The sequence below is a fragment of the Gopherus flavomarginatus genome, chromosome 5 (genome assembly GCF_025201925.1).
Source record: "Gopherus flavomarginatus isolate rGopFla2 chromosome 5, rGopFla2.mat.asm, whole genome shotgun sequence".
In the NCBI taxonomy this organism is placed as follows: Eukaryota; Metazoa; Chordata; order Testudines; family Testudinidae; genus Gopherus; species Gopherus flavomarginatus.
Genome location: NC_066621.1, coordinates 8,387,405 through 8,411,544, shown reverse-complemented (window position 1 = coordinate 8,411,544; position 24,140 = coordinate 8,387,405). Strand labels below are relative to the sequence as shown.

General features: G+C 51.7%; 1 protein-coding gene across 11 annotated transcripts in view; it reads right to left on the bottom strand.

The window, feature by feature from the left end:
* The window catches only part of DENND2C (DENN domain containing 2C), a 49,031-nt gene that overhangs the window by 15,598 nt on the left and 9,293 nt on the right, over nt 1-24,140 (bottom strand). For 7 of the 11 annotated variants that reach the window (XR_007774573.1, XM_050954277.1, XM_050954283.1 and 4 more), the window contains exons 1-7: nt 11,885-11,991; nt 10,980-11,138; nt 7,560-8,567; nt 5,261-5,409; nt 4,795-4,907; nt 3,610-3,771; nt 223-319 (exon numbers count right to left, since the gene is read on the bottom strand). Coding sequence is in view for 10 of the 11 variants with exons in the window: in XM_050954277.1 (XP_050810234.1) it covers nt 223-319; nt 3,610-3,771; nt 4,795-4,907; nt 5,261-5,409; nt 7,560-8,410 (1,372 nt within the window). In the remaining variant the exon portion in view is untranslated. Of the gene's footprint in view, nt 1-222; nt 320-3,609; nt 3,772-4,794; nt 4,908-5,260; nt 5,410-7,559; nt 8,568-10,979; nt 11,139-11,832; nt 11,992-24,140 lie in introns of those variants that run through there. The other 4 variants (XM_050954281.1, XM_050954279.1, XM_050954280.1 and 1 more) reach the window with 2 other exon arrangements.

Genomic DNA, 24,140 nt, shown 5'->3' with positions numbered 1-24,140 from the left:
ACTGTGGCGTGTTGTGAATTAGACATGTCCGTTGTCATGTCCCATGTGTGCTATGTAAGATATTTAAGAGTAGGTTAGATAAATGTCTATTAGGGATGGTCTAGACAGTATTTGGTCCTGCCATGAGGGCAGGGGACTGGACTCGATGACCTCTCGAGGTCCCTTCCAGTCCTAGAGTCTATGAGTCTATAATTAAGAAAACAGTGCAGGCAGTTGCCATACCTTTTGCTGGTGGAGCTTCTTTCCCTGTATAAGCGAGTAACTTCACCCTCTTCTTCCCACGTTTAGACTCAAAGATCTCCTGTATTTTTAACACAAGCTGGAATCCAAAGAGAAAGCAAACGTTAATAAAGGCCACATGCACATGAGAGGAGGCAGGTGGCAGTGACACTGCAAAGCATATAGAAGACCTTCAGCAGATGCAACCACATTCAGGAAAGGCTTTGCAGAAGCCTTGCTAAAGAGATATGGTCACAATGCTGTTAATACCACTCCCTGGATACTGGGCACTCTACAGGTCTAACAGGACTGGGAATAATTACTACAAGAGTCAGACATACAGAGCACCATGGAGAAGGAATGAAACAAGCAGCACTTCTGGTCTAGTAGCAGACCAGCTGCTTTATGTTTGGCTTATCAAGCAGGATGCACAGGCAGCAGGGACTAGGATACAGGGAGGTCTGAGGCTACGAACAAGACAAACCAGCCATAAAGGAACTTGCAGCAGCATCCTGTAGGATTTGCCTCCAGAAAGCCTTCTGCAAAGGATCCAGAACTCTGTGCAACTGCAGGTACCCCAATCCTTTCTGAGCCCAGCCAGAGCTCCTCAGCGTAGCTTGGCCTAGTTTCCTTGGATTGTGCAGAACGCACTGACAATTTGAGACCCCAGTATGTTCTCTAAAGCACAAAGTCCTCTACTTTGTGTGTGTAACAGCACAACAGACACGGGAACTGCCCCAAGGCATTTCCTTAGCTGAACGGTTATAAAAAAACCCAAGCATTTGTATTTTCTATACAGATACCTCCCCACCCCGGGTTACGCAAATCCACACTTACAGAAAAAGTAAGCTAGAAATAAGAGGGTTTGGGTTTTTTTGGGGCGTGTAATTGTCAGGTATACATTTCCGACTTACGCAAAATTCAAGTTACACAAGGCATTCCGGAATGGAATGCTTGTGCAAGTTGGGGAGCGTCTCTACTCTAGCATGCCCAGAGGGGACAGAATGCTGTGTCTGCCCCACAGGGACCCAGTCTACAGGAAGAAGAAACCTGAACATTACCACTGCTGTATGTGGGCTAAGCAATAGAAGAGAGAAAGGCACCAGCATTCTAACATGCAGGGCAGAAGTGGCTGGGTTTCTGTTGACTTGATTGGTTTTTAACGCCTTTGCTAATACCAAACCCGCGAGGATTTCTGAAATGGACATCACTGGTGCTGAAGATGTTAAAAGGCATTTCCACTGCCATCCTGAGGCACTGTGTGACCCAAGATGCAGGCAGGACTGGAGGGAGCTCCTTGTTGCTAAGTGTTAGAGCCTGCTGGTATTTCTGATTCAAGAGTGGGGTGATTTATTTTTTTAAACACAGTGGGGAGGTCAAGTTCTCTTGCCCAGTGTTAAGAATCCATACATGCTCCCAGCAAAGGTAGTAGGGTGGGGCCCAGTTATTTCTGTCCCCACACACTGCATAAAAAGGAGATATAGTCACCAACAGAACCTGTTCTCCAGCTCAAACCCTCATCCCCCATCTCAGTGAACTAGGCCGAATTTCAGGCTCGCCTCGTTTTCTGATCTGCTTCTGGTTTTCTGGGGCAGTGACAGAAACCTTCTGTTAATACAGTGAGATTGCAGAGAGACACCCTTCAGAGGAGCTACTGTTTCACTTGAAGGCTTCCTTCCCTCTGTTACTCTCACCTAGAAGTTTTCTATTATTGCTCCTAATTTTGCAGATTTCAGTCACCAGTGAGAGATGCTGGGAGCACTCAAAGCAGCAAGGTTTCTTTTATTGCTTGAGAAAGAATTGGCCTTTTTGGACTGAAATTCTTTTCTTGCCTTTTCTGAGTCTCTCTTGCAATCCCAACTGAATCCTTTGAGTGCCAGGAGAATAACGTATGCTTCCTGCATGTAAATTGCTCCCAGATTTTTGGAACAGGTTTGGGTTTTGGGGGAGGATTCCCCTCCCATTTCACCCCCAATAAAGGTTACTTGTTGTCATGGCATTTTCATAGTTTTTGACACCATGCTCCCTACTGCCAGGCAGAGTGTTTATAATAATCTTTGTATGCACAAAAAGGGGTATTACTAAACATTTCTATAGACTTCGCAGGCAGCTCACTCCACCTCACAGTCCTCTGCCAAGTAGGTAAATATTATAACAATTTACAGAGGAACTAACTGATGCCTAAGACTTTCCAAGGGCCACACAGCAGGTTTTTGTCAGCTAGAATTAGAACTCAGGAGTCCCATGCTCAAACCACTAACCAATGGCGCCTCACCACAGTAACTACGATATTCCCTCCATCCAAAGCGCTATGTTTTGTTATTGTAGCATTGATCAGGAGAGCTGGATATTGAGTTGGGTTTAGGGGTTTTTAATTAATACAAACATTTGGAAATATTCCAAGCAGATACACCCAGGAATTGTAGCAAAGTTTGACTTCAACATGACAGTGGAATTAAATCCCTTTCATGTCTCTGCCCTCAGAGGTGTGTCCCCCTTACTCACGCAGAAGGGAGCGGCACGAAAAACGATACCCAAGAGTTATGAAACAGGCTCATTCTTAATGAGTTGTTCAGCAGCTTTTAACAAGGAACAGCTGCCAAGGTGCTTTTATTAACATTAGATCAGGAAAATAGACCAACAGTTGAAATAACTGAGCAACAAGACCCTACAAGAAAGCCAAGGTCGCTCCAGGCCTTCCCAACCAAACAGAGTAAGCGCTTACACCGAAAGAGCTAATCGACAGATAGTTTAATGGAACGGACATGAGTCACGCTCACGTGTACAGAAACTCCCCAGGGTTATTCTCCGGTTCCTGACCATGACACTTGTTGGTCCTACACTGTAAGTTCCTCAGAGCCAGGAATGTCCTCCCTACATGTCTGGAAGCTGATCAGCACACAGCGGGTGCTACCACAGGTAAATAGTAGATTTAATGCCATGAAATGCTCAGCACATGCCTATCCTGGAAAGCAATGCCCAGTCAAACCCCACAATGCTCCCTGGGACCCAAGGCTGGGAGGAAGTCACACCCCCCTCCTGCTCTGCACAGACATGCCAAAGAGTCAATTCATCTACATCAGAGGGCAGCTATCATGGGGTTTGCAGACTCATGCTCTCAGGACAGTTACCAAACCAGACTGGGAGTTGGGACTCAGAGGTTCTATTCCCCACTCTACCACCTGTCAGAGCCTAATGTGATCCTAGCCAAGCCACGTCCCCTCCCTGTGTCCCCACTGCCCACCTGGAGAGCAGATATAAGAGCTGATCTGTGGGGCTCCAGGACCATTACAAAACCATTTGAAGGTGCTAGAGAAGGTGGAGTGTTAGTGTCACAAATGTCACGCAAGAAGCAGAGATTCACACACGAGCACAATATGCAAGTCTCACCCGGGGAAGGTTCTTCCTTTTCCTACCAGCAGCCTCCCCTGCTCGGAACAACTTCCACTCTGTCAGCGTAACGGGCAGGGTTGTGTCCTTCCCACGCAGGCATGCACGGGCAGCTTTCAGCTCCAGTGTCTTTCGATGGAGGAAGGCAGGCTTGGGAGGGAGCTGGGAACAGATAGGACAAGACACGCAAGATGTAAAGGAAGCTTTGGAGTTAAACCTCTTGTTTGCCTGGTTCCAAAGGGGCTCACACCAGGGTGCCCCATTCAGTTCCGGGGAAGCAGCCCCAGAGGGTGTCACAAGCAATCCCTTCTGGCATACAAATGTATGTCACAGCAGCTCCCGAGCCCCCTCCATCTGCAAAGAGGGCACAGGGCCTGGCGGCTAGTGGCTATTTCAGCAGGGAAGGAACCTGGAGACTCTCAGTGCCACAGAGGCCTAATGGGGGGGAGAGATCTAACACTGCCTGTCACAGGCAAGGTGAAGTTGTTAAAGGGACAGATCTGCCCTGCTCCGCAGGCCTTACTAATGTCTAAAGTCCTCTGAGGATGGGAAGTGCCCAGTATTAATATGCAGCTTGTAGGGAAAATGAGATCTGTAACTCACACAGCATCTCAGCTCCCACCCCTCTGTTCCCACCACACACACTCAGCATTGACCCAGCATTTCATTCACAAACAGCTCAAGCTGCCCAGGTCTGAATGTGGGATGCAGCATGCAATGACTCAGCAGGGACACGTGCTATTCATGCTGGAAACAAGAAGTGCTGTGGATGCCTCTGCCTGTGACCTCAGAGTCACAGCTGTTTATTGCTGATGTACATAATTTTCAACAATAAAAACCAGGAGCAACCGAAAACATGTTGAAGGTGCAACTCCAGGTGTGTGGAGAGGAGGAGCACATGAGAGGGAAGCTCACCTTCCTTCTAGAGGCCCTGCAGCTGCCCACCTCACCTCCTGCCCAATGAATATTTTATTTTTTCATGCACTAAATTTCCCATATGCACCCAGGTTAGTCATCCAGCCCTGGGTATTGACAGCCACCTGACCGCAGATAGTAAATCCAGTTTTGTAGCTGAGCTCTCTGAGACAGATGCTTTTCAGATCCCAGCCCTGGGCCCTCTGGAGTCAGGACAAGCTGGGTGTGCCCCGTGGACTTGAACACAGCCAGCCTGGGACTCACTCTCACCTTGGGAGGCTTGAAGGCATTCTTTGGGGGTGGTAACTTCCAGGCTGATGGGACCCTCCACAGTGGTAAAGGCAACACTTTGATATCTTCATACAGATTCTCCTTAGCAGGATCTGGAGAGAACAACAGGTAAGAGACTCATGAAGTGTCGGTATCAGTGGGTGTGGGAATCCTGAGTAGAGACCCCACTAAATCCCAGCTACCAACTGCTGCAGTACCACAGCCATCAGCACCTCCAGACAGCAGCCAATTCTTTCCACAAGTGTTTATATAAAGCACCCTGTGGCATAGACGGGAAAGCTTAATCCAGCTCAGCTCTGTCCTATTCAAAGTGCCACTAAAGAAAGCCTGCTGGTGGTTAGCCCTGCCTCCATCCCACCCAGCGATCAGACACAAGGAAATCCAAACACTTCCAGACCTGAACAGGTTCCTCCCCCCCACCCTCCATCAGAGCACAGACACGTACAGACAATGTCCTCGTAGATGTTGTCCTCTGACTGTGTGTAGTAGAGTCTAGATCCTGAGCTGCTATTCAGCTCTTCATGGAGCTTCTGGGAGCTGGTGGCTGCCATCCGACTGCGGAAGCCCTGGATGTCTTCAAACTCGAAGGATTTCCTGAAAGCAGATCGGCACCTTTTCTAGTGGTTTCTTCTCAAGAGGGACATAAGCTGCAGAGGTTGGGCGCGATGCCCTGCCCGCTGAACTCACCAGCCCCACCTCCCCAGGCAGGCCTAAAAACTGGCCAGGCCCCCAACGCCAGGCCAGTGACTTACTGGTTTCCAGCTAATCCAATCATGTTTGTTTCCCGTGAAGAGCTTGTAGGTGTAATAAATGAGGCGGGTGGCTTTGGACTATCTGGGCAGAGGAACTGCACTCCAATCTGGCACCTGCCCAGAGACTCCAGTGCTGAAGCCCTGTCCAGGTAGCGCAGCCAAGGGCAGGAACCCAGTGTGCTGCTGTCTGGATGAAGGGATCCTGCACTGCCCTCTTCCTCCCTCCCTGGTGGTGCATTCCCCAGCCCTCTGACCTGGGGAGCAGGGCAGGGGGCTGCAACTGACATTGGGGGTTCTGGTTAAAGACACATGGACTGTAAACAGGGTCTGTCCCAAAGGACTCTCTTTCCTGGAAGATGCCTAGTCATTCTGCAGACTAATTTCCACACTTGGCTTCCTTTGGGGGGTTTAGCTCTGACAAACAACATAGCTGCATCCTGGGCAGGCACAAGTGGGCAGAATTCAGTTTTTATTTGTAATAGTTTTGACAGATATCAACATTTTAAACTTTTTTCTAGATTTCTATCAGTTTAAATTGTCATAGTTGTGGGAAATTATGGGGGAGGGGGCAGACCATTACTTAATGACAGCAGGCATTGCGATTTAGAAAGATAAGGCATTATAACTTTAAAACACAAACTGTCAATATCAGATGTCAAAATTTACCAAGCAGCCATCCTGAAATCAAACTAACAAGTCCTCAAGCAGCACTTCCTTACTTTGCTTCTCCGTACATTTCGGTTATTATCGATGGCCATACTCTTTCGGGAGCTTGTGTGTGACTAGCGACATGAACATTTATTGACATTTACTGATATCAATCTAATCTTGCCAAGCCTAAGGATGAATTGTATGGGGCTTTATTCCAAAGCCAGTCTGGGTCAGTCAAAGCATTAAGGGAGACACAGGCCATTAAGAACCCAGAGTTTTTGCAGCACCTTTAGTACTATGGAAAGCGTTGGAGGATCCAAGAGCACCAGCTTCCTGCCCTTCCACACAATGCTTACCTAGAGGTGGCTACACCTCAGCGCCTCCTACGTCTGTAGAACTAGCAGAGAGCTAACCCAAATGACATGCTGAGTTACTTGTCTGTAACTCTTAGATCCGCATCTAAGTGGGCAGCTCAGCCCAGCCTGCTGCCACGGTGCTTATCTGAGATTAATGGCCCCAAACTCCAGGCAACTAAAAGATCAATCATCTGGAGTCATGTCTGACTCATGTAGCAACAATGCTCCTCACCGGAAAAGACAGCTAACCCATGATCCATGGGAAGCATCCCAAAGCGCAGGGCAGGCAGCAGCACCCCAGCTTTGCCAAGGGTCTGGACACCACAGTTAAGTCAGCTTTCAGAGTTCTGGGGCTAGGTTTGTTTGGGGCAGTACTAGGGACCAGGCAGTCTGTGCACAGGAGCCACTGCACTGCACAGGGTCAGGGAGTGGGTATTTTAGCCAGGACATACCAATCTCCTTACTCTTGTAAAGAAGGGCCAATGGCAGAGCTACCATCACTACTGTGGATTTTAAGGTCTTGCCTGAAAGTGCAATTCATGTGAGGCCTTTAGAAACAAACTAATTCTCATGGGTCACTGAGTGACCTAGTTTGGGCCAGGGACTTGCTCAGCAGAGGCTGAGCAGGCAGGTACTCAGTGCATAAGAGCATAAGAACAGCCATATTGGGTCACACCAAAGGTCCATTCAGCCCAGTATCCTGTCTACCAACAGTGGCCAATGCCAGGTGCCCCAGAGGGAATGAACATAACAAGTATTGATCAAGTGATTGCTCTCCTGCCGTCCATCACCGTCTGACAAACAGAGGCTAGGGACACCATTCCTTACCCATCCTGGCTAACAGCCATTAATGGACTTAACCTCCACGAATTTATCTAGCTCTCTGTTAAACCCTGTTTTAGTCCTAGCCTTCACAACCTCCTCAGACAAGGAGTTCCACAGATTAACTTTGCATACAAGAGCAAATAAGAATTAAGCCACCTACCTCTTGGATCTCCCTCTGATTTTCCTGTTTGCCTCTCTCTGCTCGGGCTCGTGGGAGGAGCCTGCTGGGGAATCCTTACACTGGCCTTCCAGTAGCTTTTCTCTACTGCAGCTGGTTTGATCTCTTTCTGACAGATAGCGGAAAGTCCTGCGGGGCTTTGGGGGAGGGATGGCAGCAGGCCTTGTCTCCTGTCCCTCGGCCTCCGAATAAATGTTTTCGAAACTCCTCTCTCTCACATTGAGGGGCTCCACTCCCCCAGCATGCAGTTCTCGCTCTGTCAAGCCACAGCGCTCTCTTTTCCTTTTCAGCTCCAATGCCATCGCTAGGACCTTGTCAGGAGGAACAGCTTCTATGTTCTTCCACAGCCCTCGTGAGGTGTAGAAGTTCCCTGGTGGCAGTGTCTGCTCTGGGTCCAGGAGGCCTCCCCGACAGTCTCCGTTCTCCTCAGCCTGGGAAATCGGGCAGCACGTGCGCACTTTGGGCCTGAGGATCTCTGAGGTACCACAATCACCATCTCTCTCGCTGTCAGCCTCGTTCTGAGAATGGTTCCTGCCCTTTTCCCTGAAGTCCAAGCCCAAGCTTTCTGAGTTTACTAGACCTGCCTTTCCATCATTCCCACAGTCCCGTAGCTTGGCCTTTGGAAAAGCCTCACAGCCATGGTCGTACTGTACCCCAAAGTCCTTCGGCTGCTGCCTGTCCTCGCTGCAGCCCCCTCTAGTCCTCCCCTCCCACTGAGAGATCTTCTGTTTGATGTTCCGGCAGTGGCTGCGGGAAAGCGTTTGCACAGCACACCGAGAAAAGCCACCATCCGGGGTCCCTGTTGGGTGCATGGCAGGAGCCTGAATCCTCATAAACGCCCCATCGCAGGCACCGCCTAGACCCTCCTGTGCCACACACACAGTGAGACGGTGCAGAGTCCCAGCGCACCTGCTAGGCTCCAGTCAGGGAGCAGAACACAGACAATCCCTTTGGACACCAACCCTGCAAGCAGCAAGTCCTAATTCAGCCCTGGGCGGAGGGGGTGGGGAAGGGAGAGAGAACATCCATCAGTCCAGCTCCGAGGCAGAAAGTACTAACTCACCCCAACAGAGAAGCATTCAGCGGCAAACATGAGGGCACAACAGTAATTATTCTCCCAAGGCTGACCCTCCTCACCAAGTGCTCAAGACTGGTCTCCCCACACCTCAACCTGCTCCTGAAAATGCCTCCCCCATCCCCAAACTACAGAGATTTAAACACCTGCTGTAGGAAGTGCCAGGCTCCCTGATTTTCCCCACCAACATCGGGTACGGCAAGGGGGGAGGAGATGGACTGACTGCTCCCACTGCTTGGGAAGCAGGCTAGTGATTTGTGGTTCTGAGCTCTCTCTGGACATTGCCCATGGTTGCTAGCACTGGTGCAGCACTCCTGAAAACACCGACAGGAGCTCCAGAATGGACCCGGTGCAGCATTTTCACAACCTCGTTGTCTAACCCCGCTCAGAGCAGGTCTGCGCAATACAGTAGCCAACATGCCAACAGCATCTTGTGTGTGCTGGAGCTCCTGCAGGGGGAGCCACACTGGTGAGGGGAGGTGCCGAGACAGAGCTCAGTGCACGTATAGTGCAAGGGGCCTCCCAACTCCAATCTGCAGTGAGCCAGTGACATCCCTGATCGGAGGGCTGCTACTGTTTGACACAGGAAAGCTAAAAGGCTCCTTCTGTCAACTGCAGACAGGCCCAGGGACTGGCAACACTAACCCTCCCTCTGGATGTGCCCCACCTGCCCCACAGCCAGGCAGGAACCTGTTCGACGTTCCACCTGCCCACACCTGACCTAGATTGGCCACTGGAGAGACTCTAGGTCTCAGGGAAGTGGCAAGGTGGTTCACGGTGTCTTTTGGAGGAGTGAGAAGCAGCAGCCGCTTCGGGTGCAGTGCTATGCTGGTCAGTCACACCCTGCTCTGTCCAACAACCCCGTAGCACGGTGTATCTGCTCAGGAACCCAGCGCACAGGCCATTCAGAGACCATCACCCCCTGGCTCTAGCTGGGTGATGTTGTTCAGGACAGAAATCCTGACCACAGACATAAGTGAAGTTGGCCTGGGTGGTTCTGGCCACTATCTGACAGCAGGAAAAGCAGATAGGCTGCTGTGCAGGGGAAGGGCTGTAAGCCAGACTGGGCTGTACATACCCAGCACTCAGGTCTGGGCAGAACTGCAGCACAGACATTTCCCACGCAACGGCTGCAGCTTCAGTGCCTATGAAGATCTCATCAGCCTTGTGCCCACATCGGCCTTTTACCCTGCAGAGCGGGGTTTGGCCCAAATCCTCACCCATCCCTTCTCCTATGAGCCAGGGATATCAGAGCACATCTTGGAGAGAGGAGTCTTTAGGATCAGCTCCACCTGCTGTCTGCCTGCCTGCCCAGGTATTCACCCCCGCCTATCCCTGTGGGACATGAGCCCCTGAGCTATTTGAATATGAAAACCTAACTTGGTGCTAATGCAGCACAAGGGCAGGCTGGCTCCTGGGGGCTGTGCGCGTGTAACACTGCCACACTGATGGAGGTACTTGCTGAGCCTCCAGCGCATAGCTCTCCACAGAGTGACAAGGCCAAACACCCCTCGGCGGCACCTCTGTCCCTGCTGAATAAATGGGAAGCTTGACCCAGAGAAGTGGAGAGACCTGAACAAGACCACAGCAAGCGCAGGTGTCAGAGATCCTGGCTCAGGCTCGTGCTCAGGTCATAGCCCATGGGACAAGGCCCCCTTGCTCAGTGGCAGAGAGAGATGCTAAGCAGCACTGGAAGCTGCTGTTTCTGATCTCATCAGCATAATCTGCTGTGACTTTCCAAGTCGCTATGAAACCCACCTGGTCCTCACTGACTCAGCGCCTGCAAGAACTGGCAGAACTGCAGACAGGAAGGGCACTAAGTCAGCAACAAGCAGATCATAAACCTGCCTGCCCCACTATCTTGCTACCCCTGCAAGCTGCCTGCTGCCCTCACGAGGAACAGGCTCTGTGCCCCAGCGCGTTCAGCCAAGAGCCAGGTTTACATGGTGTGTATTGGGCAGATCAGCTCTCAGAAGGGCATCCTACATCACCACACCACTCAAACTACTGGCAAAGCTAGTTGCCACAAGTCACTGGCACCTGGGGTTTGCAGAAATGCACTGAAGGGAGAAGGCCCGGGTTTTGCTCCGAGCAGAGGCTGCTGACCCCCCTTTTGCAGGAGGAACAGGCTGTGCCTGCTGCATGATGAAGAAAGGGATGCCCAGCAGTGGTGCTAGATGTGGGAGAAATGCACTGGCCAAGGCAGCTCACTGTTAGAACTAGCAAAACCGGCTCCTTTTAAGCCATGACAGCACACAGTTCCTCAGGCAGGGACTGAAGCTGCAGCGAAAGACTCAGCATTTGCACAGATGCATAGTGGAACTTACCTCTCTGTAGAGGTCCTGATGTCCCAGCTGCACTCACACACAGCCAGCACCTGACTGGAGCTCCCTTCTTCCAGCTGACAGGCAGCTGCTCCTAGCAGAGGCTGATGCTGCCCATCTCCAGGGAGGACAGTACTGGCTGTCGTCTTCTCCAGCACTCTCCTGATGGGGAGAAAACACAGCATGCTGCTTCAGCAAAACACATGACCAAGCCAACTCCCAATCCCGAGCAAGGAGGCAGCCACCCACTTGCAATGCATCGTTAACATGACCGGCACCGGGTAACCCCATTGGGCAGCCTGCTCCAGCCTCAATGCTCCACACACAGAAATCTCAGCACTCAGATGCTGAGGCTGAATCTAGGAAAGTCACAGCACCCAGCTCCCAACAGGAGTGGGAGCCCATGCGGCAGACAGCTCTTACACAGACCCTGCCGTTCAGAGTAAACTCAGCCAAGCGAATGGAACAAGTATCCCCCCAGTCCCTGCCAGCAGGCCCCTCTGCCCAACTGGGCTGTGCTCATTGTACAGCATGGTGGCCCTACTGCAGCACAGGCGCTCTCCCTTCCCTGGCATCAGCAGGCCAGGAGCAAAGACTCGACAGGCAGCTCCTCCTGCAGCCACAGGGTGACAGCAAGATGCAAAAGGAGGTGGAGGCAGGGGAGTAGCAAATAACTGAAACCTCATCACCTGCCCCCTGCCCAAGGTGTCAAGGGCTGGATGAGAGCCCAGCGTGCTGCAGTGCAAATTAAGGCTTTATAGGCACAACCACTGCTCGCCACTGTACCTACGCAACCCCCAAACACACACAGCCCTATAGCAGGGTCACCTCCTCCCCAGCACTGACACCACGGTACCATGCTGCCCAGCTGCCCCAGCCAGCTGCCCTTCCCTGGCCTGGCCACTCACAGCCAGAGCCCTGGCATGAGCCCTCCCCTCCAGCACCACTCAGGAGCCTCCTCTCAGCCGAGACCCTGCGCAGCAGCTATAAATAAGCTTTGTCTCCAAACATCCTGAGCCAGGAGCCATCCTTCCTCAACCCATCTGCGCAGCTCGATTAGCAGGCAGGAAAGTGCCCCCTCCCCTCAATGGCCATGGCTGCCACACAGCGATAACACAGCTCTCGCTTCCCAGACACAGACCTAGCTGGAGTCACAGAAAACCAACCCTGAGGCCACCGGGAGCAGACACCCAGAGCCTGGGGTCAGAAGATAGGGAAGGCCATAGCGGTAAGACACTGGGGGGCTGGGGCAAAAACTTCACCAAAACAGCCCCTTACTCCCTGCTCCTGCTCCTGCCCCTGGACAGCACACCATGAACCCAGCCAAACGTGGGGAGTAGACACCTACGAGCCGGGAACCAGCTGGGCCAGTGGCAGGACAGGCCAGGGCAGCAGTAATAGGAGTTCAAGGAGCAGCAGCACAAAGCTGCTTGCAGCAGAGGAGAGAGGCTGTCGAAAGCAGAGACCTCACTCAGAACAGCCAGCAGCAATCACACACACCCAGAAGGCTCAGGGCTGCTGGGGACGGCGGCTGGGGAATGAGAATCCAGCACCCTATCCAGTGGCTGATTAGGGAAAGCGATGCTCTCAGCCACACAAGAGCCCACAGGAGCCAGAACCCAGCACAGCCATCCCCAGATCCTGAGGAAGAGATTCTGCTCCATCAGGGTCTGATACCTGCTGTGCAGGGAGGGTGGAGTGCAGTGGGGGAACCCCCCACGCAGCACGATTCACAGGCAGGGCTGGAGAGGGGAGCAGCTGAAACCACTTCTGTTATCAGAGCTCCCAAAACACAGGCCTGAGAGCCACTCTAGCGCAGGGAACAATGGGACATTCACAGGGCTGAGCGCTCTGCGGGCTAACATTCTGCATCCCTCTGCCCACACGTCCCTATTAACAGCCCCACAAGGGGCCTGGCAGCGGGGTACTGGAGGGCTCAGTTATTTGTCTGGAGCAGTGTCGGTTTTCACTTCCACGCCTTGCCAGCCGTTCGGTGCCTCACAAGGAGGGAGCAGCGTGGCCTGGAGAAGCCTGGTCTGCAGGGCAAAGGGCCACAAACTGCAGTACACATCACACCAGCCTGGGTCTGTCCCCAGCACCTACATCAGGCCCTCTCTTCACAAGAGGGTCATGTCTGCTGTCAGGAAACGTGAGCAGTTACATCTTCCCCTCCACATCTCATTGGCTGGGGAAGCTACAGAAAGGCGGGAGGCACAGATCACAGGTATTTAACGCTCTGGGGCTCAGTGAAGGAGCCTGTGTCCCCACAGTTATGCTGGAAAGCAGCTCAGGCCCTCCCTAGCACACCTAGATACACAGTTACCCAGGACTCAGTAACTCAGCGGCAGAAGACTAGCCCAGCCAGGTCTCACTGTACAGTCCCACTAGGATCCATCCCCCAGCCAGTTAGCTTTTGTATTCAAAATAATGCAGCATTTATGTCAAGCTAAAGGAATTCACAGGCAAGTTCTCATGAAACACCAGGAAGGCTGTGACACAAGCCATCAGGCTGAGACAGCACCACAACACCTGAAAGCACTGGACACCGCACAGCTGTGGGTTCCAAGGCCCATAGTCTGGCCTGCACAAGGCATTCTCCAGCGCCATCAGAATCCAGGCACTAACCAGGGTTGTGCGTGATCACACAACCCTTGTACCCAGCCCCACCTCAGAACCAGCCTGATAAGGCTTGAGTTGTTCACCGGGGATTGGACAGCCCACCCAAGAGATGAGAGGCAGAGGGGAAACAGGCGTGGGGAGAGCGTCTGTGCCTTTGTTAACCAAAGGGGTTTTCTAGTGGGGTCTCTGATTCTCCCCTTTTACAGCTGCTAAAGCCTGTGAGCAAATGTAAGGGACACGAGACCCAACACAGTGTGCTTATCACATAGCAGAACCAGCAGGCCCAGTTCTTTCAGCATCACAAACCCATTTCCTTCCTGCTTCCCAAGTTCCCCAGCCAAGGACACAGCTAACAAATCAAACTGCTTCATGGGTCTCCTCCTCCGGGCACAAACCTGCCCTCACCATCCATCTTGAGTCAGGGAACCCCAAGAATACAGTAAGGACAAAGGACACAGCAAAAATCCACCCACAGTTTACAGCAGCAAAATTTCTGTTTGGCTCCCAAGGATTTCAGCACAACCGACCATCACCTAACGATTTACAACAGCAAAGAGGAAAGAGTGCTCCAGGAAAGGGGAATGAGGCCACACAGACAAAAGGCAAAGCCACATGGGCAACCAGGTCAGCAACAAGTAGGGCTCAGGGCAGCTCAAATCCTGAGGAAAGAGCATCTAACCAAGAACTATAATGAGAAATGCACAGCTCTGGCCATTTATCCTGAATTTCATAATCTGGGGATTTTTAAAAAGACTATTTGGTACTCAGGTGATTACATGACAATCCCAGCCCCTAAGATCCTAGCCCTCCTGGTTGTGGAGAAAAGCTTGATAACATGACCTCTGATGGCTCAAACACCTAACCCAACTCTGATTTTTTTCAGTCTCATGATTTTAAAATTACCCTCAAGATTTTGAGGCCCTACTCATGATTTTTTAAATGCTTGGAGTTGGCAAGACTGGTGCACTTACCAGGAAAGGCCTGCATGCCCAGGCCTTTCCCAACCATACGCTTTACATGGCATTTGCAGGAGAGCTGAGGAAGAAGCCCGTGGGAGAAGTATTTGGTTAAGAAGCAATAGCAACTCACCAGCAAGCTTTCACCGCTCTGCAGTAATGGCTGCCCACCACATGGCTCAAATGAAGTTCTCTACCCGTCTCCTCATTGCCAGAGGAACAATACCCGTGCGACATTCATCCGAGGGTGTACCAACACAGCATGCCAGCTCAGGCAGACTATGCTCAGAACTGTCTTGGTTCATAGGTGCTCCTGGGCTCAAGGCATAAAGCAGACAGCAAATGTCTTCCAGTCTTCAACTGAGCAAGAGTCTAACTCTCAACACAAGGCATCCAGTTCACAGCCACTTCTCTACAGAGAGAAAAGCATCAACAGGTACCGCAAACTTCTCCTAAAAGAAGCTGCACAGCTTTGACTGCAGTTCTGGGACCCAAGCTTTCTGAGGCAAGGGTCCCCAACGCGGTGCCCACAGGCACCATGACACCCACCAGGACATCTATGTGCGCCCATGTACTGGCCGGTGGACAAGCATCCACCGAAATGCCACAGAAAAGCAGCGTCATCAAGAGGCATCACCGCCGAAATGCCGCCGAAAAGTGACGGCGCCTCTTGACGTTGCCGCTTCTTGGCAGCATTTCGGCAGATGCTTGTCTGCTGGCCATGGTCCTTGGTGGCTCGTCGTCCGCACCCACCACCCGGAAAAGGTTGGGGACCACTGCTCTAAGGTATCTCATTGGTCCTTGAGTAATTACAGTTAGAGCCAGATACAATTAACAATTAATTTCTATTCCACCTCTGAAACAACCTGATGGAAGTTGAGCTAAAGGAACTAACCAGCATCACCTCTCCTTTGGGTTTAGTCAGCCAGGCACAGCACTGAACAGGTATTTGTCAAATACACCCATCCGTCTGGAAGAATGGAATGCAGCACTTAACCTGCATGGGCTTGTGAGACAGGTGGCTGCTCTCAAAGAAGAGGGATTTGATGAAAGCTGCTCCAGAGGGTGAAGCAGGAAACTATATAAACTTTGCCCTCAGGAGGAATCAAAAGTTGCTTCGAAGCAGGTTGGGATGGTCTGACCTCTAAGTTAAAGAAAGCTGCCTATTTCTGTGAGATCCAATCAAACTGTTAACACAAAACCTCTGCAAAACCTGACCCAAGGGACCTTTACAGCACAACTCAAGGGACTAGGGACAAACTGAAATCACCCTGTCTTTTAACTGCATCACATCTGACAGCATCTTGTGAGGCTTCTCTGCAGGAACTCTGATCTCTAAAGTTTTCCAGCTTGCAAGAGGCTGTAAATCCGATCAGCAAATTTCTAATCCTAAAAACCAACCAGGTACTTGCAGACCCTTTCACACAGACACAGGCAAGTTACTCAGGGACTCCTACAGGACCAAAGTAATTAGCCTAGGGAAGGATGAGTCTTTGCTATTCCAGACCTCTTCCCTCTTGTACATTCTCAAGTTCTTTAACAAAACCTGGACTTCCTACACATGAGAAAGTTCTTCACCCCTCACCCCGTTGCTCATTCTCTGCACATTCTAACTGTGCCTCTGAGCAGGGAGCACTTCATGCAGGGAGCATTCAACTACAAGCTATTTTAGTTAAATTTACACTTTAAAAAAGATGAAATGATTGCTGCACCTCAACATGGCTCTCTCCAAACTGCATCCAGAAGGCTCAATAATCTCCAGTTTGTTTTCCTGTGTTCTCAAAAGTAGCCAAACAGCCACCCCTACCCAACTCCTATCTATAATGGTGATAATACTTGCAGTGCCTTTGCATCTGAAGGAACTAAGCAGAGATTCTAAATCAATATCATTTTATTTGAAAATGTTCTTCCTAGGTACAGAAAGATTTTAAATGTTTCTAGATGAGATCTGCCAACAGCATTACCCATTTCTTGAAAAAAAAGATGCCTCTCAAGATGCAGTTTTCAGATTCAATGTCTAGAGAAAGTTTCCGAATCTTCGCTGAAAGTTGAAGCATGAGGCATTTTAACACTACATGGTAGGAATGCTATCTTTTTTCCCGTACTGACAGCCAGAGAGCATTCTAAGCATTTTCCATCCAAAGAATCCCAACCGGATTCAATTTCCTGAAACCGTATGTTCCAAAAGAGAACGCAGCCAACATTATTTAGGAACAAAATACTCTTCATTGTTGAGCCCACCCAACGCAGGTGCTGCTGGCCCTGTGCTAACCCTCATACTGCAGCCACAAAATTTCACGCAATTAGCAAAACAAAGGCACTAACATGTATGCGGCATCTTCTATTACAAGGCTGCAGAGCAGACACCAGGACCCACACAGATTAATTCCTTGTGACTATCGGCTTTCCAAGCCAATGCAGTTTCAAAATGCTTCTCAATTGTGAACTGCCCAAGAGGTGACAAGTCTTCCTACCACAATGACCCAAGGGTAGGGGGAGGCCTTCAATTCTCTTGCATTCTGGGAAAGCAGCCAAGCAAATTTTTGAGAGAGGTGGTTAGTAAAGATATTTATTACTCACTGCGAAGGCACAAACAAGAATATATCTCAGAATTTGTAGCCACTTTTACTCTGCTCAGATGCAAATCCTATGCTTTTCTGAGCAAAACTCTGCCCCGTTTTGGAAGTGGAAAAGTCTGGGCAGTATCAGATAATAAACACTCCAGGAATGCTGTGTTCTGTCATTTGTCTCCAGCTCAGCAGAAACCACCTCTATTAGGAACTGGAAGCTGCCACCAGGCTAGCAGCAGAGCTTAGCTCCAGAGCACCATGGGGTAGGTCTCCACAGCCAGTAGCTGACCCAGGCTGGGATGCTTGCTGCCATGTAGACATACCCACTGAGACCCCAGAGGCAGGCACAGAGCACATAGGCTGGATCACCACCAGTGTGAGCATAAATGTTGTTCGACACTTTATTTTAACCAGAACAAATGAGCTAAGGAAAAAATGCCTCCCCTTTCGCTGGGTTCTGAGCCATTCGGCATTAGGCAGGAAGTGCAGCGTTGCCAACTCACCAGATTTTATACTTGATGTTTTTCCAAAAGGCCCAGTTCTGCACGTCTCAATCTCGGGATTTGTTTCTTTAAGTCTCTAGCTGTTGTGGATGCAGAGGGAAGATCCGTAAAGGCTCAAACACCAGAAGGCAAACAAACAGAGCCCAACATTCGTTATTTTTTAAAATCTCATGATCACTGCGGGGCCTGACTCATGATTCCTGAACGTCCAGGGTCTGCAACACTAGAAGGGCAGCAAACCACCCAGCTCTGAAGCAGGATTTCAGCAAGTCCGGTGGCTGTTTGCCTGAGGGCCCTGCAGTTTCACACCCAGGGTGCAGGCGAGCTCAGCAGAAGCACTGCATGCTGAACGGAGGGACAAGATCAAAGATCAGCATAATCTGAGGTAGTTCCTTGATGCAGAACTACCAACACCAGTTAGGAAATGCATATTCCACAGCAGACAAAAAAGGGATGCCGGGGCCACTCCCTGCTGGGGCCTTTATTGTCTTTTGCCCCATTAGCAGAGTTTGCATTGAGTGGAGAAACCAGACCTTTTGGCCTCTGTTTCACTCCCTGCTGCTCCTGGGCCTCACCCAGATCTCTGTGCCCCCAGGGTCAGGATCACTGCAATCTCCCAACAGAATAGGCAGAGCCTCCTGGGCTTGCTGGAGCTGGGGTCTCTTCCCCCACAGACTGGGGCTGCACCGCGGGAGTGTGGCAGGAGAAGGCACAGGCCCGCAGGGCCGTGGGAGGTGGCAGCTCTGACAGGGAGGAAGCTGCCCTCCCCTCTCCCACAGACAGGGCAACTGGTAAGGGCCACTCGGCAGCACTCACTGGAAAGGGGCTCAGTAGCAGTGACCTCCCTGCTGCCCCTCAGGTCTCAGCTGCTATGGGCACACTGGCAGGCAGCAGAACAGCCTGGGCTATCAGACAGGAGGGAGGCAGGGCTCCCAAGTGTCTACTGGAGTCTCCTCTCCACTGCCCGGTGCTTGGCAGCTCCTGGGCTGCTCACTGCAGGAGCATCAGGCAGCCTCTTCCATGCATCCGCAACATCCCTAGAATCATCTGCACACAGAGGTGGCACACATGGCAACAAGCACTAACCTCACAGGAGAGTGGAGGGTACCAGGGGCCCAGTTTCCACAAGCAATTGGGAAACAGGGCAGCCAAAATCCTTGCTTCAGTCTCAACTCCTCAGGGACAGGCACCGTACTCGCCCCAGGGGCACATGCAGCTCTGAGCACTGTCAGCACCACACACCACAGCCGAGCATGAAGAGCTCTGTCTAGGCGAGGGGGACCATAAAGTACCTTCCTGTTGCTCTGGCTGCAGGAGAGTCCAAGAGCTCAGATCCCCACTCCAGCCCCAGTGCTCCAGGGACGGCAGAAAGTGCTGAGCAGAGCACTCAGAACTACAGCCCTGGCAATGGGCCGTGCTGCAGCTGCTTTTAGCATCCCCATTCCCTGCAACAAACAGAGCTAGGAGCTGAGCAGAAATATTAGGCAAGAACAGAGCAGCTAACTCTACGTCATATTCCTAGCCCAGCCTGCCACTACCTCTGCCCTTGCTGGCACAGCCCAAGCCACCAGCTTTTATGGAGCTGCTCGATCTACACCCCAACAGTTCTAGGGGCCAGGACTGTCTCGTGCCCATACTCCCATGGGAGGAGCACCTGATTCGGGAAGCTCCAGGAAGGAGTCACCTCTGTCACCCCCTGCGGCCAGTCCTCTTTGCAGCTTTCCATGCCAAGCTCAAGATAAGTCTCTTCGTTGGCTGGGAATGGAGGGCTCCACTTCGGTCCCAAGTTAGTCTACAATCGGTCAGTGAGTTAGTTTACAATCTCCAGGTACCACACGTCCTTCTGCCACCAATTCCAGAGATCCACGTCTCAAGATAATGTGCTGCCCGGCTTTCCTGGGATCTGGACTGTGTCTAACCCTCTGCTTAGGGAAGACAATTCCTATTGGTCCTACTGGCCTCGAGAGCAAACAAAAGCCAGCCCGAGCAGATGAAAAACAGACATCCTGAGAGTGAGCGCTTACCCATCCAGCCACAGGAAGCTGGAAAGCAAAGGCCAGAGATGGCACTCAGGACAAATCAGTGGGCGGAAATGCCGCATTCCAGCTGGCCCAACACCTCCTCTCTCAGCACTACTGCACTTTGCTTCCTGAGATGAACCTTCAGGTTACAAGGAGCAGCAGCAGCAGCTAACTGAATAACCTGCCTTGCCAAGCACTGGAGCAAAATGTCCAAGCCGATTCGTCGGGCTTTGGTAATACATCCGCACGAACCTGCGATGGCAAAAACCTGGCCTGGGACATACAGGCTGTTCTGCACCATAACATTAGTTACCACACCTCCCTCCACACAGGCAGCAGCCATAGGAGCAGCTGCAGAAATAGGTTTATTCGCAGTGACTGAAGGACCCACAGACAAACATTTAATTAACATGCTTCCAAAACAACTAGAAGAGCAAGGAAGCAGGTGTCTCCACATTAAAAGGCTGCATCAACAAGGAACTGAGCTATGAGAAGAACAAAAGAACAGCCACACCAGGTCAGACCAATGGTCCATCTAGTCCAGTGTCCTGTCTCTGATAGTAACCAACACCAGCGGCTTCAGAGGGAATGAACAGAACAGCACACATCCTCTGTTGTCTAGTCCCAGCTTCTAGCAGTCAGAGGTTTAGGGACACCCAGAGCGTGGGGTTGCATCTCTGACTATCTTAGCTAATTACCAGTGATGGACCTATCCTCCATGAATTCAAATGGCCCCTTCTGCTGGTCAGTAATGTCACAAGTGGGGAGGTACCACTGCTGTCTCTCCATTTCTAAGCAGTTAATTACCCCACTGCAGTTAGAAGGCACACGCCGCTCAGAGGTGTGATCGCCTCTGAGACCCCAGCTCCTTCCCTTCACAACTGCAAAGCATATTTCCCTGTTCAGGTTTCTGCATCTCTAGAGTATCACAGCCTCAAAGCACTCAGAAACATTAACTAATCCAATCTCAGCCGGGCAGGCCTGTATTACCCCATTTTACACAGAGTCGGTGACTCACCAAAGGCCAGAGAGGGACTCGCCAGTCCCCAGCCCCTACTAGAGAACTGACCTGCAGAGTGGCCCCGCAGGAAGCCCTGGGAGTGATGGGTTATGGCACACTGGACTCCTGCCATCAGCAAGACAGTTTTGTTGTGTCAGCCACAACCCTCTCATTCTCCTCACCTCCCTATCATGAGAATGGCGATTCTGGGTCTGACCAAAGGTCCCATCCAGCCCAGTATCTTGTCTTCTGACAGTGACCAATGCCAGGTGCCCCAGAGGGAGTGAACCTAACAGGTAAAGATCAAGTGATCTCTCCCCTGCCATCCATCTCCACCCTCTGACAAACAGAGGCTAGGGACACCATTCCTTACCCATCCTGGCTAATAGCCATTAATGGACTTAACCTCCATTAATTTATCCAGTTCCATTTTAAACCATGTTATAGTCCAGCCTTCACAACTTCCTCGTCAGTGACCAAGCGCCGCAGCCGCCACGGGGGCAGCCTAGAGCTGGATTCCGAACGTCACTGAAATGCTCTCAGCAGCACTGGGCCTATGGCCAGAGACCAGCTCAGCTAGTGGCACCGATGTGGACAGAACCATGATCGCCAAGTGCATCATCCCAAATACGTACAGTAACAGCAGCTTCCCATTTGGGGAGCCCAGGAGTCCCCTGAAACCTAAGACGCCCTGACAGGGATGGCCCACGTAGCTCTTTCCCCTCTAGCTAGGCTGTGCCTTCCTTTGCAGTGGCAGACGGGACAGCAGACAGTGCAAACACCATTGTTCAGATATAAACAGACACAGTGGCTGCCCTTCCTGGCCAGCCTGCTGCCTGCCCATCACCCCTCTCCTCCCCTCTCTGGAGCCCAGAACGAGCTGTGGCGGGAGCTCTCGCTGTTAGCAGGGGCTCGGAGAATCCCAGAGAGGTGGTGTGTGTTCAGATGGGCTGTGACCATTTGACCATTTTCAATTAGCTGCAGCAGAGGAAGGGCCTACACAGCAACTCGCATCCTGGGTCAGGCACAAGGTGCAGGGCCTACGAGCCACACATCCAAGCACACAGCATGCATGACGGCAGACAGTGCAAGGGGCTGACAGCCTGTCCAAGCCAGGGAGAAGAGCACGCACATTTCATCCTCAGCTACACACAAGTGCCAGATGAGTGGGTTGCAGGGAAAGGAGGGAGGGAGAGAAACGTACAGCCATAAACTAGCTATGCAGAGAGATGCAGATGCAGCTTTGCCCATCAAATTACATGCAGCTTTCAAGGGAAGAGACACTGCCTATGCCAGCTTCATTTCTCCATGCAGGTGAAGGACGGTCTGATTGGCAGAGGGCATAGTCTCGTATTCTAACCCCTGCAAAGGTTTCTTTAACCAGCTGGTTTTTTAACCATAAATCTTGGTTCGCATCCCCTCTGGTTTTGCCCATTGAGGAGCTGGGTCCCGAGAATCAAGAGGGGCCAGGATAGCTAGTCAGGCTGGTTTGTGCCCCTCTAACCCAAACTCCTGAGAAAGGGTGGGCAAAAAGCTCTGTACGATTCATCAGCCCCAGTCCACAGCCCAGGGCCCAGAAAACTCCTCCTTCCAAGGAGTCTCCAGCAAAAACGCAGCACACAAGACTTGCTGTCCCTGAAGTTCCTTAGGTAAAACCAAGCAGGTTCTACATAACCTTTCGGGCCATCTTCATGGGTCAGAGTGGAACGACAGGCATGAGCCCAGCGATGCCTGGTCTCCTTCACCTTCCAGAGGTGACAAATGTTCAGCTTTACCTAAAAATAGCAAAGCCTGCCCATAAATAGTCTGCTGGCATAGCGATCCTCCCTAGCTCTGAGCCTGGCAAGATCCGGACACAACACAACAGAGTGACACACCTAGGACAGCTGCTGGGCTTGAGCAGGTTTCTGCTTAGTACTTCTGCTCCTCTCCAGGTTCATCTGCTGTCGATTCCCCGGCCCTCTAACCCAGCCCGGCCTAGAGAGGCTGGTTACTCTGCTGGCTGCTCAAGTGCTTCAAATAACACAGAAATATGAGGAATTCTCATTACAGCCAGACCTGTGTGAACGAACCTTCTAGGAGCTCAGCCAGACACCGCAAGATGGCAAGTCAGAGCTCTGCAGCCTGAGCACCAGCGCATATGGCTGACCCTGCTCACAATCTCCTACTACCTTGCACATTGTGTGGGGAGGGCTTGGGGCAGGAGGGCAGAGGTAGGCTACTGAATACCAGCCTGGCAGGCAGGTATGTGCCTTGCCTTCCCTGCCTTGCACCTGGCTGTATGTTTCACAGGCAAAAGGAGGAGACAGGTCATGGCGAAGTGCAGGGGTGAGAGGAACCAATTGCCAGGTGCCTGATACCTAGACCCCCCTTCTTTTAGGGCCCAACCCAAATGCTGTTATAGTCAACAGGAGTCCTTCCAATGAATTCAATGGGCTTTGGATCACACCTCCAGTCCCTACAGATGTTCAAAACGGTCACATACAAAGCACCGCATCTCCAGTCTGACCCTGAGCAGAGAACCCCATGGGGATGCTGCACACCTCCTGAAAGAGCAGTCTGCAGCCTCTGCCTTTCCTCTCCTTGATGTACAACCCAATGAACTGCCTGTGGAGCCAGTTACACTCAGCTCCACCAGTCAGGGAGCAGCTCAGAGTTGTCAGCACTGGGATTCACATGATCTGTACCACTCCTGGGGTGTGGACAGAGCTGGGGTGTGGACAGAGTCCCTGAGCCCTCACTCACAACCACAGCAAGTTTAGGGCCTACTGACGGGAGGGCCCAGGTATTCTATGGTCTTGAGATAAAATTCTGAAGACAAGCAGAGTCACTTGTATCCATGCTTAGGAAGCAGCAGACAGGCAGCTTCACTCCACAGTTTACCGCTAACGTGCCCACTGAACCAAGACAGCCCCAGCTCCACAGAGAGACCAGTGCTGCACTCTGGCTCCTCCTGCTCCTCTGGCACACACAGGCAATACACAGTGAACTCGCTTAGACCTGCAGTGGAATCCCAAGTGACACTTGCCCTCCCTCTGGCCAGTGCAGATCTGGGTTCCAGCTCCGGCAGAAAATCCAGGCATCTGAGCTGACCGAGAACTGGCAGCAGTGGAAAAGGGGGAACTGACTGATTGGGGAAACAATCACTCCTCATCTGTACCCTAGCCGGCTCCTACTGCACGGCTGACCACGGGGGCATGCACAGGGTGTGGGGTAGCCACAGGAGGCCCCGAACACCTCTCACACAGACCTGCCCACACCTCGGCTTTGCTCTCAGCTGCAAGTGTTACTGGCTCTCCCAAGTGGACGTGTGGATGTCAGCAGAGATGTTGCTCACAGACTGATGTCTAGGAGAAACTACATCAGCTCAGGGAGCAAGGCAAGTGCAGGGTGGCTTGCAGCAGGTCTGGGGAGCTAGTGGAGGAGGGGGTGCACTCTGTGATGGCATTTACATGCAACAGGGCAGCCACAACTGAGGGCCCCAGCCCCAACAAG